We start from the raw sequence: 16,166 nt of genomic DNA on the forward strand, positions 1-16,166 counted from the left end.
TATTCCCACACATGGTTCTCCTACCTCTGACTGATTCTGAGCACAACCACGACATCCAGCCATTCATTCATTTATACATCGATTGTCACATACATACTCTTAGCAGGCACTATGATAGGTCCCTGGCAGCTCCAGGAAGGAACCCGTGATTCATGCTAAGAGTTTGCACCCTGGTCTCCCCTAGAAATGGGTGGTCCCCAATAGAGTCTGTTGATCAAATTCTAATTCTTTTGACTAAAGATAATGTGTACAAAATGCTTATTGGGCAGGATTCTGGCATGTAGTAGGCTCTCAAGGAATATTAGTGATGAAGACATTAGAACCTGGACTTCTTTTCTCAGCCAGGCTGCCTACAAGGAGAGAAAAGACTAAAAATGCCCTTGGCTGGGGAGAGGGTATAGCTCAAGTGGTAGAGCGCATGCTTAGCATGCACAAGGTCCTGGGTTCAATTCCCAATGCTCCTTCTAAACATACATAAATACGTAAACCTAATTACCCTCCCCCTGCCGCTAATAAAAATAAATTAAAACAAATGTGTTAAAAAATAAATAAATGAATAAATAAAAAATAAAAATGCCCTTGGCATTTTTTTCCCTTCCACAGCCATCCCATTAAAAACTCCAGCTCACGTGACCCCCACTGCCTTTTCCTAAATCTACAGCCTGTACAAGCAACTGAAAGTAATAAGCATAATTTAAATGCTGTGTCTTTCCTAATTAAAATACATCCAGAAGGGGATGCCAGAGTTATTTTAGTCCATGTGGCAGAAGAAGTTCCATTATATTAATCCAGGCTTTTGAACGGGGCCAACGGAGAGGTGCCCATGTGTGTGCATGTGTGTGTGTGCATATACACACACATGCATGCACGCGGGTGCAGTGTGAGTTTGGGGTGCCATCAAGAAGGCATAGCTGATGGGGCCGTTGGGGATTGCTTCCTGAGTGCCTCAGGCTGGTGAACGATGCTGGGGTCTGCCTTGGCCTTTTTAGGTGGTTCTGAAGAAACTCATTGAAATAGCCTTTCCATGAGGAGATGCTGTCCTGGCTCCCTCCGCAGAGGCTCCACACGCTTGACGGCTCTTCTTGGAAACACTGGTTGCCAGAGCAGCTGTGTCAGCCTGGCTTCCCCAGAAAAGAAGGGAAAGCCAGCAGGGTGCCCTCTGCTAACCCAGGGGCCTCTTTCCAGGAGACGCTCCCAAGAGCAAACCACGCAGGAAACGAGAACCCGATAGCGAGGAGATGACAGTGGAAAAACAAGGAGGCAGAGAAGAGAAGGCAGGAAAACTGAGAAGTGCTAGGAGATGCGAAGGGCTTAAGAGACATTCTCTCTGAGGACAGGCCTTGCTTTGCATGGACATGCCTTGCTCTGTGGGGGAGGACAGCGGGCTGAAGGGTGAAGACAGTTTGGGGCACGTTTTCATTTTCAGAGGATTCTTCTTTCCCATCACCTGGCCCGGGGCCCTCACTGTGACTGCTAACATTTTTGAAATACACTTCAAGGTATTTTCTCCTAGTGACAAATCTGTTTCTTTCCCAGCAGCCCTGGGACCACATAGCTGCTAGGAAGGGAGGACAGCCATGGAGCAGCAAAGAAGGAAGACAGGTTATTAAGGAAACTCCACATTCAGCAGGAGAGGGGTGGAAATGCATTGCAGGTCTGAGAAGGAGGCTCAGAAGAGAGAGAAGACAGGACAAGAGGTATGAGGTGTGGCTGTTTCTGCTCTTCAGTTGCAGGTCAAACATGCGGATTAGGAGGGACAGAGGACATTTAGCAGAGGTTAGGAACACCCAGACAGGGAAATAGGATGACTTACCCCTGGGAGATGCAAATGCCTCAGCCCATGGTGGGCCCAGCACACGTGCAGCATGGCCCCAGGGCAGCGGGCACCAGGGTGAGGAAGGTGTCCAGGTGAGGGGCCAAGTTCGGGCTTGCAGGGTAGTGCAGATTCCAGCTTGGCGAGGGGGTAGACAGCCGAGGGTTCCTAGAACCCCAGGGGGATGCAGAAGCTGAAGTAAATAAAGGACCAAAAATAGATCTGGGTGGTAGATAAGATGGCTGCAGGGAGTAGGGACTCACTTCTAGAGGCCAGGTTGGGGACCCCACACAAAGCTTCAGAGGACAAGCTGGGATTTCCCCGAGGCAGACCCCCAGGAACCAGACCAGGATGGCCCACGGGTCAGCATATACCCATGACCCGCTTGTGGAACTGATGCCAAGTAGGACCCTGCAGGCCACCCTCCCAACCCCTGCCTCTTGTTTATAGAACAGCTGACATCTCCCAGGCCTCCCTGAGCCATAAGAGAGTAGGCTCAAGTGCTTAATCTCTCTAACTGTTACCAAGCCTGCTGCCCGCAGGGTCATCCCCCTGCACCTCCCTCGAATAGAAACCAGTTGCTCTTATCTAAGTCTCAGGAGGCAGCCGCAAAGAGAAGAAACAAGAACTGGTTAGAACTAACAAGGCCCAAGATGGAGGAGGATCTGACTTCCGGTGGACCTTGAGCCTCATCACACTCACTGCAATGCTTTAGCACGCTAAACGACGCACCCACCAGAAGCCATGACAGTTGACAGCTGCCATGACAACAACCGGAAAAGTTCATACAAGGATGGAAAAAAAAGTGGGGGTTGGCGATTGGCTTCAGCACACCCAGAAGGAGGACATGATGGCAGAAGCTTCTAATAAAAGCCCACGAGGCCCGACTCTGGAGCTGGAGCTGTCTCTCCTGGCCATCTTGGCTGACAGCTCCTTGCTCGAGCCCTTTCTTTCCTTCTCCCCTTCTGAGCAAAAAAACAGGTCTTCCTTTTGTCCCTCTGCCTCTGCTGCGAATCCTTTCATGGCTGGCGACAAGCACGCACACTTCGGTGGGCTTCTTATTTAAGGGGTCTCACTATCCACCAACAGAACTATGACTCCATCCTGCTACTGTAGGACTTTCAAGTTCTGCCTCCACTCAGACACAACTTGGAGAAAGAGAAGAAGGTGGAGCGATATCTTGAGGGAAACTGCCCCGAATCTTTGAATTGATTGAATCCTCAACCCAAAGACATCGAGTGGAATGAAAGAGTCTCTTTTAAATTGGAAAAGAAGAAATTAATTTTAATTGGTCAATTAAGTTTTCTGGGGACCCAAATAAAGATGAAATCAATTATAGATACTTTTTGGAGCTACATTTTTTCCCCCCTAAAACAGAACTGCAGTGTAAACTTTCTGACCTCCCTGTTAAGAATGACCTTTCACATCCACAAACAGATTTAGAGCCTGAGTCTTCTTCACACTATCATTTTTGAACTTGACATCAAATCAAAGTAGATGTTTTCTTCCAACTTTACAGATGCAACAAAAGAAGATGCTCAGTGATGGTTGGAACTTTATTCAAGTTCAACAGCATGGAAGAGGGCCTCTTACAGGTCCGTTTCAAAACAGGCTGCTGAATCTCAGTCTAACGTATTGGTTCTCACCCGGGGCCATTACTGCAGACAACTTTGGTTGCCACACTGAGGGGAGGGATGCTACTGGTACCCTGTGGGTAGAGGCAGGGATGCTGCTGAACATTGTGCGGTGCAGACAACAACCCCACGGCAAAGAATTATCTGGCCCCAAATGCCTAGTGTTGAAGTAGAGAAACCCTCTCATACACACACTATTGGGGGTTGATTCCAAGGGGGGAAATTGTATCTCTCCTTTCACACTCGTGAAAATGGACTAGGATTCAGAGCCAGGGTGACTGATTACTATTTAATAAGGAAGACACAACTGATAAACCTTAACTTGCCCGAGATAGAACCTCATCGGAGCTTCGTGTCTAAGACGGGTGAGTCAAAGATTTGGTCGGATAAAGGGGAAATTGTGAGCACCCTGGGCATACTCAGAGCAGATAATTTTTAACTTCCTTTCCTCTGCACAATACAGTTATCTTCAATAACAATCAAATTAAAACAAATAACAACAGCCAGAAAAATGAACTTTTTAAATTGAATGTCATATACATAATTACGGTGGTAATAAAAAATAAATACAGTGAAAAAGGAAGAAAAGAATTTTATATGAATAGTTTAAAATTATATTAATGCATTTTCTTTCAAAGGAAAAAAATATATACCTGTATATTGGTCTGTCGCAATAACGAAAAATAATATTACAGAGTGTATGTTAACTGACTTCTTGCAAATTTGTCTTCTGTAAGTTTGTCAGTGATTTCATGAAAATTGGTCTTCTTTTTCAAAATTAGTCTTCTTTGTATATTTATGTTCACCAGACAATGCAGCCACATTTGTCAAGCTATCTTCACTCATAGTTAATCAAAAATTTTTTTATTACTTTTAATTCTGAAATTTCTTTCACACAAAGCAACAAGCTTACAAATAGGACTTGCAATACCTACTTCAGGGCAAGTTTGGCTGAGATACATAAAATATCCCATTTCTCAATAAATTTCAGAAATGCCAATACTCCCCATGTCTTTGTTCCTCTTCAGGATTTGTTCTAGCAGCGTTCCAAAGTTGGCATGGTTGAAAATATCCATTTAAAATATCTCCAGCAGAAAATCCATCTAATTTCATTGCATCTGGTTAAAACTTTGAAAATTTTTCTTCCACAAAAACAGAAAATGGCTGAACAACAGAAAACATTGCCATTATCATTTAAAAAATCACTTCAGACAGTAACCCCCCTTTCTGCCTACACTCAGGGCTGATCTGTCTTGCCCCCCAGCTCTCAGTACTCTGCCTGGGGATGCTTCCTGGAGGAGGTGAGTTTCACTATTCAGGGGAGGATCTGTGTGGTAAGGCAGGCTTCATGGATTCAGTGTTCCACCATGAGGTCTTTTTTTTTTTAACTTTTTTTTTCTCTTTGCATAAAGAATATGCAAATACAGGAGGGAGGGTAATAGCTCAGTGGTAGAGCATATGCTTAGCATGCACAAGATCCTGGGTTCAATCCTCAGTACTTCCATTAAAATAAATAACTGAATAATTAAAAAATAATAAATGAATAAGAATATACAAATAATAATCATAAAAGTAATAAATAGATAAGACATTTGCAAAGAATATGGAAAAGGAAACACATTAAAGAATAAAAATGACACATTGCATTAGGAGTATGTTTGGTTTTCCATCCACAGTGTACAGCTTCTGCCCTCAAAAATGCTGATACATTGTGGGCAAACTATCACTGTAGGAAGTCAGCCATCGCAAGAGGGACTGGGGGAGTGCTTGCGCTGGGAGTCGGGTGAGGTTCAGAGGAGGGAGTGACTGCATCCAACCAGGAGACTAGAGGAGATGTCACAGGAAAAGAGACACCTCAAGTTGTCCTGAAGAATGAGTAGGGTTTGGGTACTTGAAGAGGATGTTAAGACCTCCGTTCCTCCCTCTGCAAAACGAGAACCAGATCGCTTCGTCCCTTGGGTCCATGTGGAAAATAACACAAGAGGAGACAAGGTGCTCTGTTGGACAGAGCCTGGTCCCAGAAGTAAGGGATTGCTGTAACTGCGCTTGGCTGTGTATGACGTTCAGCAAGTGCGTTTCCTTCTCTAGAAGACAAAACGAGAGATTTACCAGACGAAACATCTCAAAGGCGCCCTCTGACTCGACCATTACTGTGTGATCCTAAAAGTGCCTTGGGGCAGATTTCTGAGAATGGAACTGGGTTTTCTGTTTGCACACTGGTGAATGAGTATTGCTTAAGAGAGTCAGCTGTGGTGTTGATAAGGTCACAGGCTTTCCCTGTCCCATCACCTGCCTGGAGCCTTGTACCTCTGTCCTCCCCAGCTCACACCCACCTCCACCACTGCCAGCCAGCACCCAAGGGAGGGAAGTGAGAAGGGAGATGGAGGGAGTGGGGGAGGGGAGAGCTAGCGGGTGGGGGAGAGAGGAAGGCAGAGGACGACCATCCCAGGGCACAAATAGCTCGAACCCCAGCATCCCACGAGGAATTGTGAGGCCAAGGGAGGGGAGTCTCCTCCCCTTTCTGCTCACCCACCCCCGTCTCCTTTTTTAAATCACTTTTCCTCTACTTCAGAGATTCATCTTCTTTCAAAAGAAAGAAAGGCACTTTGGTCTTTTAAGGGTACCTTCTCCTGAGGCTTTTGTGTGTGTCCGCTTCCCTCTGTAGTTCTGGGGAGGCAGCAGGGAGGCAGGGGCACCTGAAAGGAGGGTGATGGGTTCTCTGCAAGGCTGCCCAGGCGGGAGGTGGGGTGGGCTGGAGACAGGGAGAGGGATCTCTGGGCTGTCGCAGAGGCCTTGTCAAAGGGCTCGTTTTCTGGCCTTCAAAGGTATGAACAGAAAAGTCAGGAAGCAGAGACGAAGGAAGGACAGAGATGGGGAAGACTGATTTTTAGGGAAGGCAGTCCTGGCTCAGCGGCTTCTCTCTTCTGAATCCTAATCTGATCTCAGAGGTGGTGGGTTGGGAGTCAGCACCCTGGTAGAGGCATTTTAAAAATTATTCAATATTCATTAATTAAAGCTGAGGAGGTTGGGGCATGTTTGCTGGGTGTTGAGGAGACGGTGATGGGCTGCGGTCAGCACACCCTCCCCGCTCCCCCTGGGGACATAGTTCAGGCTGCCCGCTCCTCTCTGAACTTGGATGAGGCTTGCTATTGCCAGCCCTCAGTTTCCTTGTTTATTCTACCCCGAGCACCTTGTAGGGTTACTGAAAGGACCCGAATGAGAAACAGATGAGCTACCATCCTGCGATGCAAAGGTGTTCAGACGCTTCGGGAGCCTCGGCGAGTGGAAGGAAGACTTCCTTCCCTGAGAGCATCTTCCTCGTGTGAGAAGTTCAGGAAGAGACCTCCCCTCTTCTCTCACCTGCTTCCCAAGTCACAGGAGGCTGCCAGGGCAGAAGAAACCTGGAATGTCGCTGGACCTTGTGACTCATGCCAGGAGCCACCTACTAGCTGGGAAAAGTGCACAGTTCCCAGCTGGCCGGGGCCTGCGGGTTCACACTGAAGGGCCTGGATTTCTGAATCTTTGCATCCTGGGACTCATTTTCAGGGGTGGTACAGAGTTTCTAGAGAGAAGTGGCTCAGGGACTGCTATCTGTTTGGGGAGTCGGTACATTTAGAAGAAGTTGAGTCATGTTAGTAAAGCAAGAATTCTGGTTTTACTAAGTACATGCTGATTTGTGGAAGCTTTCAGAAATTAGTGCTGATCACCAGGTACAAAATTCTGTGATGCTCCGTTACCAGTTCATCTTGGAGTGGAAAATTAAGGATGTGATGTTGGTTCTTAGGGGGAAGGTTGATGTTACAGCAGGAGCACTAGACTGGGAGTTCGCCAGCCTAGGGTGGACTCCAGGCTCCACCAGCAAATACTTGATTTCTCATCTTAAAAGAAGGTTAGTAGATGAGAGATTCTCCAAGATTCTTTCTTAATTCATTCCCTCTCTTCTAATATGTCAGTGTAGGAATCTTACAAGTAAATCTAGCCTAAGGGACAAAAATGCTAAATGGTCTCATCATGTTTTATTATGTCTGTGTTACTCATCTGACTTTCAAACCAGAATGAGGACACAAACCCTGGGTACCTCCTGCAAGGTCAAGGAAAGGGGGAGGTGGGCAGCGAGAGGGAAGAAACTAATACTTGCTGAGTGTCTAATATTCCAAGTTGCCAGGTGCTTTATAAATGTTACCTTGTTTAATGCAAACAGCATTAAGACAGCATTAAATGACTGTGAGGCTCAGAAAAATTAAGTACCATGTTACTAGCTGAAAAGACCTTCTTCATAGTGATCGCTCAATGAGTATCCATTTATCAAATAAATGAATGTCAGAGATGCAGGGTTTGAGTCCAGGTTTAATTCAACCCCAAAGCCTTAGATCACTAATTCACAAGCTGCAGTTGGAATCACTGCTGATGCCTGCGTTCCACCTACCCCAGCAGATTCTGGTTTCAGAATTCTTTGAGCCTTGGTTTCTTTAAGTGAAAGGTGAAGACTACAGCCTCAGATCCACATCCCTCTCAGGGTGTTTTGATAGTCAGGGGTGTGCAGGGGAGACTCAACTAGGAGAGTTCTGTCAGACCGCAAATCAGGCTGGTCTTCCACACCAGAGGCTGCACATCTCTGGGCGGTGCAGGCAGGGGTGTCTTTACAAGCTCCCCGAGATGATCCTTCTGTGCATCCATCCTTGGCTGTAAGCCATCTATCGACTGAGCTCATGTAATGAAACCTGAGAGCTGTCCTTGACTCTTCTACCAAGATCCCTAATCTATCCATCCGTCTCATCCCTAAAGCCTTATTGGGAGACTATTGTAGGAAACTCTCTCACCCTCCAACTCTTCCTGATTCCTTGCCATCCATCTTCCATGTAGCTGCCAGGATAATCTTTCTAATACAGGAATATGCTTATGTCATTCCCCTGATCAGGCTGAAGTCCAAAGGCCTTGGAGGGATATGCAGGGACATCCATGGTCTGGCCGTACTTCATTTTCCACCATGCTCCCCTTTGGACCCTGTGATCCAACGATGCTTCACCCTAGGAGGGTTCTGGTTTCTCTCACCTCTGTGCTGCTGCCTGGAATGTCCCTCCCCATCTTTTCCTGACAAACTCCTGCTTTTCCTCACTCAGCTCAACCATCACCTTCCCTGTGGAGCTCTCCCAAACCCATCCTGTTCCCCATCAAAGAGTGAGGGAGGCTAGGAGGCCACTTCTATTTTATGGATTTTTAGGGATATTTCAAAAGATGAAGTAGTGCCAAAGAAAATGACTCCCAAAATTGCCATTCTATCTCTGTGAATGTACATGTATTTGGTAACAAATCACATATCCTAATTTGAGACCTTTCAAAAATGTAGGACTTGACCAAATGACCATCCTGCTCCCTACCCCCCCCCACTCAAATACCCTGCTTTGAGCTAGCACAATCTTCAGATCGGAGGAGCCATGTAACTAATGGGTTATGTGTGCAGAGGCAAATTTTAAGGGAATTTCTAGTTCCTCAACTTCTACATACTTTTTCTTAAACGAATCTGCCCCAGAAAGTGCTTGTTTTTTCTTTTCTTTTTTCTTTTCTTTTCTCTTCCTTCTTTCTTTCCTTCTTTCCTTCCTTCCTTCCTTTCTCCCTTTCTTTCTCTCTCTTTCTTTCTTTCTTTCTTTCTTTCTTTCTTTCTTTCTTTCTTTCTTTCTTTCTTTCTTTCTTTCTTTCTTTCTTTCTTTCTTTCTTTCTTGGTGGGGGGGTGGTTAATTAGGTTATTTATTTATTTACTTACTTTCTTATTTATTATTGACGTGTAGTCAGTTTAGTGGCGTGCTATCCCCCCATGCCAGAAAGTGCTTGTTGATAAGTCCTCATGCTGTTTCTCCTTTTCTTTCCTGTCCTTTCAAAGTCATACTCCTCACACCTTACCCAGGATGAGCATACTTCCCGCCCACCCTAAGTCTTACTTATGGGGGGCTCTGTTCCAGGTGTAAATACTTGGGGCACCAGGCGATGATGAGGAAGTTGACTGTCTTTAAAGTCTTTGGTTGTCAAGGCAGCACAATCTCCCGCGTCCGTCTCCATAGATATGCAATTCTATTAAAGCTTTGCTTTCTAAGGTCAGTAAGTGCACCAAAAAATTTAACATACGCGTGGTTTTGATCAGTTGCGTAGTAGCAATAAAGGGAACTGCAAGTTACACCTAGGGAAATATTTTTTAAACTTTTGGAGTCTTATGTTCAGAGAGAATAAAAATAATCTCAGTCGATAGATACAGTTTTATGGCTGAAAAACATGGAGAGTCGATACAAGACTTTCAAGCAGAAAAATATATAATGTTAGAAACAAATTCAATGAGGGGAAAATACAATGGAAATAATAAACTTGAGGGGAAAAGGAGTGGCGTACAAATTCCAATGGCATTTTTCAAATGGATGCTGGCAGATATCAGCTCACTTGGGTTTTGGTACCTCATTGGCTACGTTAAGAAGGGCCGTGTCATGCTTTATTAAAAGGCTGATATTTAGAAGCAACTAAATATTGCCCTTTTTGCAACTAAAACAACCTTGGATACAAATCAATACAATAAGCGGCAACATATTGGGATATCTCTAGTGAAAAGCCTATTGCAATGTCTACTGCATGAAAACATCCCTACTGTCAAACCATCTCTTACAGCCATGTCACTGTTTATTAGAGTCCAGTCCGCAGCTTATGAAAATAAATACTTTGAAAGAGTGTGTTACTTTAAGACTGCTGACTTGAGAGAGAGGGGCAAAGTAATATTCAGTAAATATCCAAAGGAAGGAGCAGTCTAAAATATTTAGTTCCCCTAGTCCTGACTCTGACCTGTGTGAAAATAATACAGCCCTCCCAACCCCGTCATTCTCAGCTGCCTCAGCCTAAGAGGCACAGGTGGTCTCTCAGGTAACGAGTCCAGTAGTATTAACAGTTTCCACTGTGAATGAATTGGTCTTGCTGAAAAGCACACAGTTAGGTCTGCTTGTGGATGAGGAGCAGAAGCCCTGAAGTACTTCAGCTGCCTCTTTTCCATCAGGCTGTAGGACGTTCTCTGTGGTAGCAGTTGTCTGGGGAAGCTTGCTGGGTTTGAAGGTCTAGTTTGATTTGAATAGTTTATTAATAATTTGGAAAAAAATCCAATTAAATTTGTGTGTGATTCTAAATTGAGAGCTCCTACAGGGACCCAGAAGGAACAGAAGTGTAAAAGGAAAAAGTTCAGAAGATTCTCATCTGCATTTCCCCAGCCCCCTCTCCCCTCCAATATCTTGCTTTCTCTGCTCTTCATCTTCTCACTCTGATTCTTCATTTGTTTCTGACTCTCTCTCTCCCTCTATTTACACACACACACACACACACACACACACACACACCCCGCTACTAATCAGAGGTAGCATGTGAGAATAGCCCTCTTTGGGGGAGATTTACTCACTCCCATACTGCAGAATCAGACGCAGAGCGCTGCCCACACTCTTTTACCCCCTCGCACTCTAGACTCATGTTCCCCCTTTCCTTCTTAACCTTCCAATAGAATTGTAAGCTGTCAGAGCTAGACAGAACCTTAGAAATTCTACCCTCTCACTTTATAGAAGAGGAAACTAAGAGAGGATATATGTGACTTGTTCATGGGCACTGAGTTAGTAGCAGAACCAGGACTAGAACCCAAGCAGCAAGTGATAAATGCTGGGGAATAAGAAAGGAAAAATATACAACGGCTTTTCTCCGGATAGGCTTCATTTTAAAGTCTATCGCTGGGCCCCACAGAGACTTGCCTCTGCTCCATTATTTCTTCAGCCCATTAGATCATTTAACAGCTCCGTATTAAGCCTCTCCCCGGGGCTGACATTCTAGCACAGGAAAGAGAGACAAGGAGGAACGAACGTGGGTTTGTTCCTGTCCTTGAGTGACTGTAAAAACCCTGAGAACTGAGTTCAGATCCTGTCTTTCCCTGTGGGCTAGCTACTTGGCCTTGCACAAGCTCGAACACCTCCCTGAGTCTCCAGTTCTTTGTCTCTAAACTACACTGAATTGTGTCTGTCTCACGGGAGAGAGGGAGGATTAAATGAGATATGAGTGAAAAGGATCTGGCATGCAGCAGATTCCAGATAAACCTCTGTTCTCTCCCTTCCTTTTCCTTTGCCTTGAAAGTGTTTTGCTGCGTCCTTCCCACAGCAATCACCTGAATTAGGCCAAACTGTTGCATTTGCTTTAATACAAATTGTGCACGATGGGACACTAATGTATTAAAATTAGGTGGGATGAGGGAGTCCTAATCCCAAAAGGAAACAAAAGTAAGGCTGTAGCATCTGAATGTTAAAGGAACTTCTTGGTTTTAGCTGGCATCCGTGCCACGGGGTTTTAAGACATTAGTTACAGCTTCACGGCTGTGCAGCTAATAATTCCATGGGAAATTAACGCTTTATTTGAAAAATAAGAAATAAATGGAAAAGTTTTAAAATACAAAGAGGTATGAGATCATGCAGTAGAGAGGACTTAGGGGGACAAATAGGAAACAGAACAGGATCTTAGTCTCAGCTCTGAGGCCAAGTGCTTGTGGAAAATCACTCTTGCTTCTGGGCTGGTTTCCTCATCGGTGAGATTCTTAAAGTCACTTCTAGTTCTTATAAGATTCTAGCGCACCTGCTATACAGAAAGATTATTTCAAATGCTGAGGAGCTGGTTCTGGTTTGGAGAACGCAACTCCAAAGGAGCCACACACCAAATGAACGAGAGGATTGGAAACACTTAATGCCCTTTATTCTAACATTCACCTTAGAGTCTTTTTAGTTTCTTTCTTTCCTTCTTTTTTCTCTCCTTTGGCTCTATTTCTGTTCCCTTATCTGTTGTCTGTTACTCTATTTGTTTTTTTGTTCTTTTCTTTCTCCTTCTTTCTCTTAGAATTAATCTCTGTTAATCTGTCCTTTTCAGTTGACCCCAATGTGGCATTGAGATATAATTAAAAATATGTGTGTTCTTAAAACTTACGAATGAATGATTATTTCAAACTCTTAACTTTTAGATTAGATGAGCTGAACATATTATGTGTTTCACTCTTAAAAAGCTACAGTTACAATGATCATTGTTACCATCACTTTTTCTTGCTGTCCACTGATTTTTTTTCCCTTCATTGATATATTTTGCCTCCATTGATTTATGTACATTCCCATAACAAAGAAAAGAATAAAGATTAGTTCAGGTGAAGTTCACACCAGGGAAGGGGCAGATCCTTAAAAGCTTCCCATGAATTTATCGTATTTTCCCATTTATTTTATATTTTCACTATTAAAGTGGAGATGGCTTCTTGACCATAAAAAAAATTTCTCAGATAGATTTTCAATATAGTTTTCAAATCACATATTTAAAAGAACATATGATTTTCTGATATAAGGTGAACAAAATTTAAAAACTGTTAAAGATCTGAAAACAAATTACTAGGATTTGCTTAATTTTTGTTCTAGCTACTTTACAGTCCAAAGGTAAAACCATGCCCATGGCTGAAGCTGGCAGGGAAGGCCGGGCTGTTCCCTCCTCTTCAGTTTTCTATAAGATAATTTAAACTTAATTGCTTACTTTTTCTTCACAGTTTTGGAAGCCATCAGTCTGTCACCATCAGTGAACGCTTTGTTATCCCTTCTGTCTCAGATGCCATCTCCTGTTCTACCCTTCAAATCCCCAACACAATTTTGTCCTAGGAAACAGCTGCACATCTCTCAAGCCAAATCATCTCATCTTTGATGCCCGCGTCTAAGGTGAAATTGACACTTTGGCATTATTCGAACTTTTCTTGAGCCCCCTCTGCATGCTGGACTTTCCTATGCTTCATGGTCTGAGACGTGCCTGCCTCCTCCTCTTCCCGCCAGGCAGCAAAGACCAGAGGGAGGGTCGTGACACACTCCTTTCTCTGTATTTCCAACAGGGCCTGATTGGAAGAGGGGTTTAGTAAATTATCAAGTGAGCATGTCGGTTGCCCTGAGCTCGGGGAAGGGAAGACTAATAAAAAACACATATATGCAATGGAGATACTAATTCAAAATTGTGGTGACAGATGAATGAGCAGGGAAACACATCTAATAAGGGGACAAGAAGACAGCAAGTAGTGCTGGGGGACTGAAACACGGACCCCTGGGACCTAAGTAAATTTTGCAAGGAGTCCTCAGTAATTTTGCACTGGACCAGGTCAGATTTGAGGACTGGAGATAAAACTGCTTGATGAGAGGTATGAAAGGGAATCAACATTAATAATCGTAAGACTAACCTTCTGTGAATTAACTTGTCTAAACACCCCCAAACAGCTGGAGGTCCTACCACTAGCCCTGAGGCACAAAGAAATGGCTCTGGGCACTCAGCTAGTGAGTGGAGGAGGCAGGGTCTGAACCCAGGCTCCACACTTTGTCACTTAAGCTCTGTGCTCTACGATGGCTGTGTTCACCACAGAGACTCACAGTGGGGAGCAGAATGTGAGAGCTAGTATGTATAGAAATAATAATAATCTGAAGCCTGGAAAAACGCAATGGTTGCCTTGAAAAGAAGGGACTGACTAAGTATAGCATAAGTTTGAGCTAGCCCCGTTCCTCATTACACACACACACACACACACACACACACACACACACAATTGCACCCCCTTTAAACCTTTACTCAAAAGTCAGTCTTTCCTGGAAGCTGCAAGGGTAGCATCAGTAATATACATGTAACCAGCTCCACTAAACAATAGTATTGGCTGGTGGGTATAGCTCAGTGGTAGAGCAGGTGCTTAGCATGCATGAGGTCCTGGGCTCAATCCCCCATACCTCCACTTAAAAAAAAATGTATTGCTGAGGTTTTGCATTTGGAGAATGTGACCAAAGCTAACCTTGGGCTTCTTAACTTAAACAGTTGCTTCTCCCACAAGGAGGATGAGGAGGAAGCAGGAAGTACGGCAGGGCTCCCACTTACCTAGCCAGCAGGACCCGTGCTCAGAGACACTTGAAGTTACGTGGGAGAATGGTTTGTCCAGGATGTCTAGTGCCCTCTCCCCAGTATCCTTCAGCCAGCCTCAAACCATTGTGCTTTTCTTCCCCAGTGGAGCAGGGTTCCCAAAATGAAGGCCCCTTGCCCAGGGGGGCCCAGGAGGGCTTTGCTGCATCACCATCAAGTGGATGGAGGGCTGGGCATCCAGGGTGCTCTCAGGTGCGTAATCCTTACTGGGGTCCTTGCCTCGGCAGTCATACAGCACGCAGGAGATGAGGAAAACCAGGAGCAAGATGACGTAGCTCGCAATGAGGATGATCAGGTTCAAGGTGACCGGGTCCATCTCCAAGTAAAACTCCATCACGTCGCTGACGGTTGGGAAGTGGGTCTAGAGAAAGGTGGTGGGGCCAGTTTGGGGGTTGCCTGGAGCAAACCCTCGTCCATAGGAACAGCTACATTGGCTTGGGAATAAAAATACATTAATCCCCACTCTTCCGGGAGCCTCCCAGATTAAAGCTGCTTGGTTTAATAACTTAAGCTCTTGCTGTTAATACCACAGCCACCAAAGCACAGACGCTGTCTCTCATCAGTTCACCAATGCAGAGAGAGAAAGAGAGGGGTGGTTTATGTGTTACCAAAGTGTGGTAGGTAAGCAAGGGTTCCATATAATTTGGTGTCCAAACAGGCAGCTGTGGTGAGCAAAAGTCAGGGCTGTTAATAAGCACACTGGTAAAAGTTGGATTGTCCTGGGAAAATTGTGAAATATGGTCACTGTTTATATAAGGGAGGTTGATTTTTTATTTTCTTTTTATTAAAGTATAGCTGATTTACAATATTATATTAGTTTCAGGTATACAATGTAGTGATTCAATATTTTTAGAGATTCTATGGCATCTAAAGCTATTATAAAATATTGGCTGTATTCCCTGTACTATTCAATATATCCTTGCATCTTACTTATTTTATACATAGTAGTTTATACCTCTTAATCCCCTACTTCTATCCTGCCCCTCCATGCTTCCCTCTTTCCACAGGTAACCACTAGTTTATTCTCTATATCTGCAACTCTGTTTCTGTTTATTTACATTTATTCGTCTAATTTTTTTCGATTTCACATATAAGTGATATCAAACAGTATTTGTCTTTCTCTAACTTATTCCACTAAGCATAATACCCTCCAGGTCCATCCCTGTTGTTGCAAATGGCAAATTTCATTCTTTTTTATGGCTGACCTGTGTGTGTGTGTGTGTGTGTGTGTATCTCACGTCTTCTTTATCCAGTCACCTGCTGATGGACACTTACGCTGCTTCCATGTCTTGGCTATTGTAAATAATGCTGCTGTGAACACTGGAGTGCCTGTATCTTTTCAAATTAGTGTTTTTGTTTTCTTGGGATATATACCCAGGAGGGGAATTGTTGGACCATATGGTAGTTCTGTTTTTAGTGTTTTGAGGAGCCTTTGTAGTGTTTCCCATAGTGACGGCACCGGTTTACATTCCCACCAGCAGTGCACGAGGGTTCCTTCTTCTCCACATCCTCGCCAATTCTCATTGTCCGTGTTCCTTTTGATGATGACGATTCTGACAGGCTCGAGGTGAAGTCTCTTTGTGGTTTTAATTTACTTTGTCCCGATGATTAGTGATGTTGAGCATCTTTTCATGTTTGGAAAAATATCTTCTTCTGCCCATTTTTTTGTGTTTTTTTTTTTGATATTGAGTTGTATGAGCTGTTTATATATTTTGGATATTAAGCCCTTGTCAGTCACATCACTTGCAAATATT

The 16,166-nt window shown here is 44.2% G+C and overlaps 1 protein-coding gene across 1 annotated transcript; it reads right to left on the bottom strand.

Annotated features, from left to right (window-relative positions):
* Positions 1-14,470: 14,470 nt before the first annotated feature.
* LOC140694484 (small integral membrane protein 36-like) lies at positions 14,471-14,746 on the bottom strand. The gene has a single exon (XM_072957716.1). It carries the CDS (start codon positions 14,744-14,746, stop codon positions 14,471-14,473), a length of 276 nt encoding a protein of 91 aa, XP_072813817.1.
* Between the last annotated feature and the right edge of the window lie 1,420 nt (positions 14,747-16,166).

The sequence above is a fragment of the Vicugna pacos genome, unplaced genomic scaffold (genome assembly GCF_048564905.1).
Source record: "Vicugna pacos unplaced genomic scaffold, VicPac4 scaffold_21, whole genome shotgun sequence".
Lineage (NCBI taxonomy): Eukaryota > Metazoa > Chordata > Mammalia > Artiodactyla > Camelidae > Vicugna > Vicugna pacos.

Coding starts and splice junctions, on each gene's coding strand:
- LOC140694484 (XM_072957716.1), bottom strand. CDS start 14,746: ATGGAGTTTTACTTGGAGATGGACCCGGTCACCTTGAACCTGATCATC.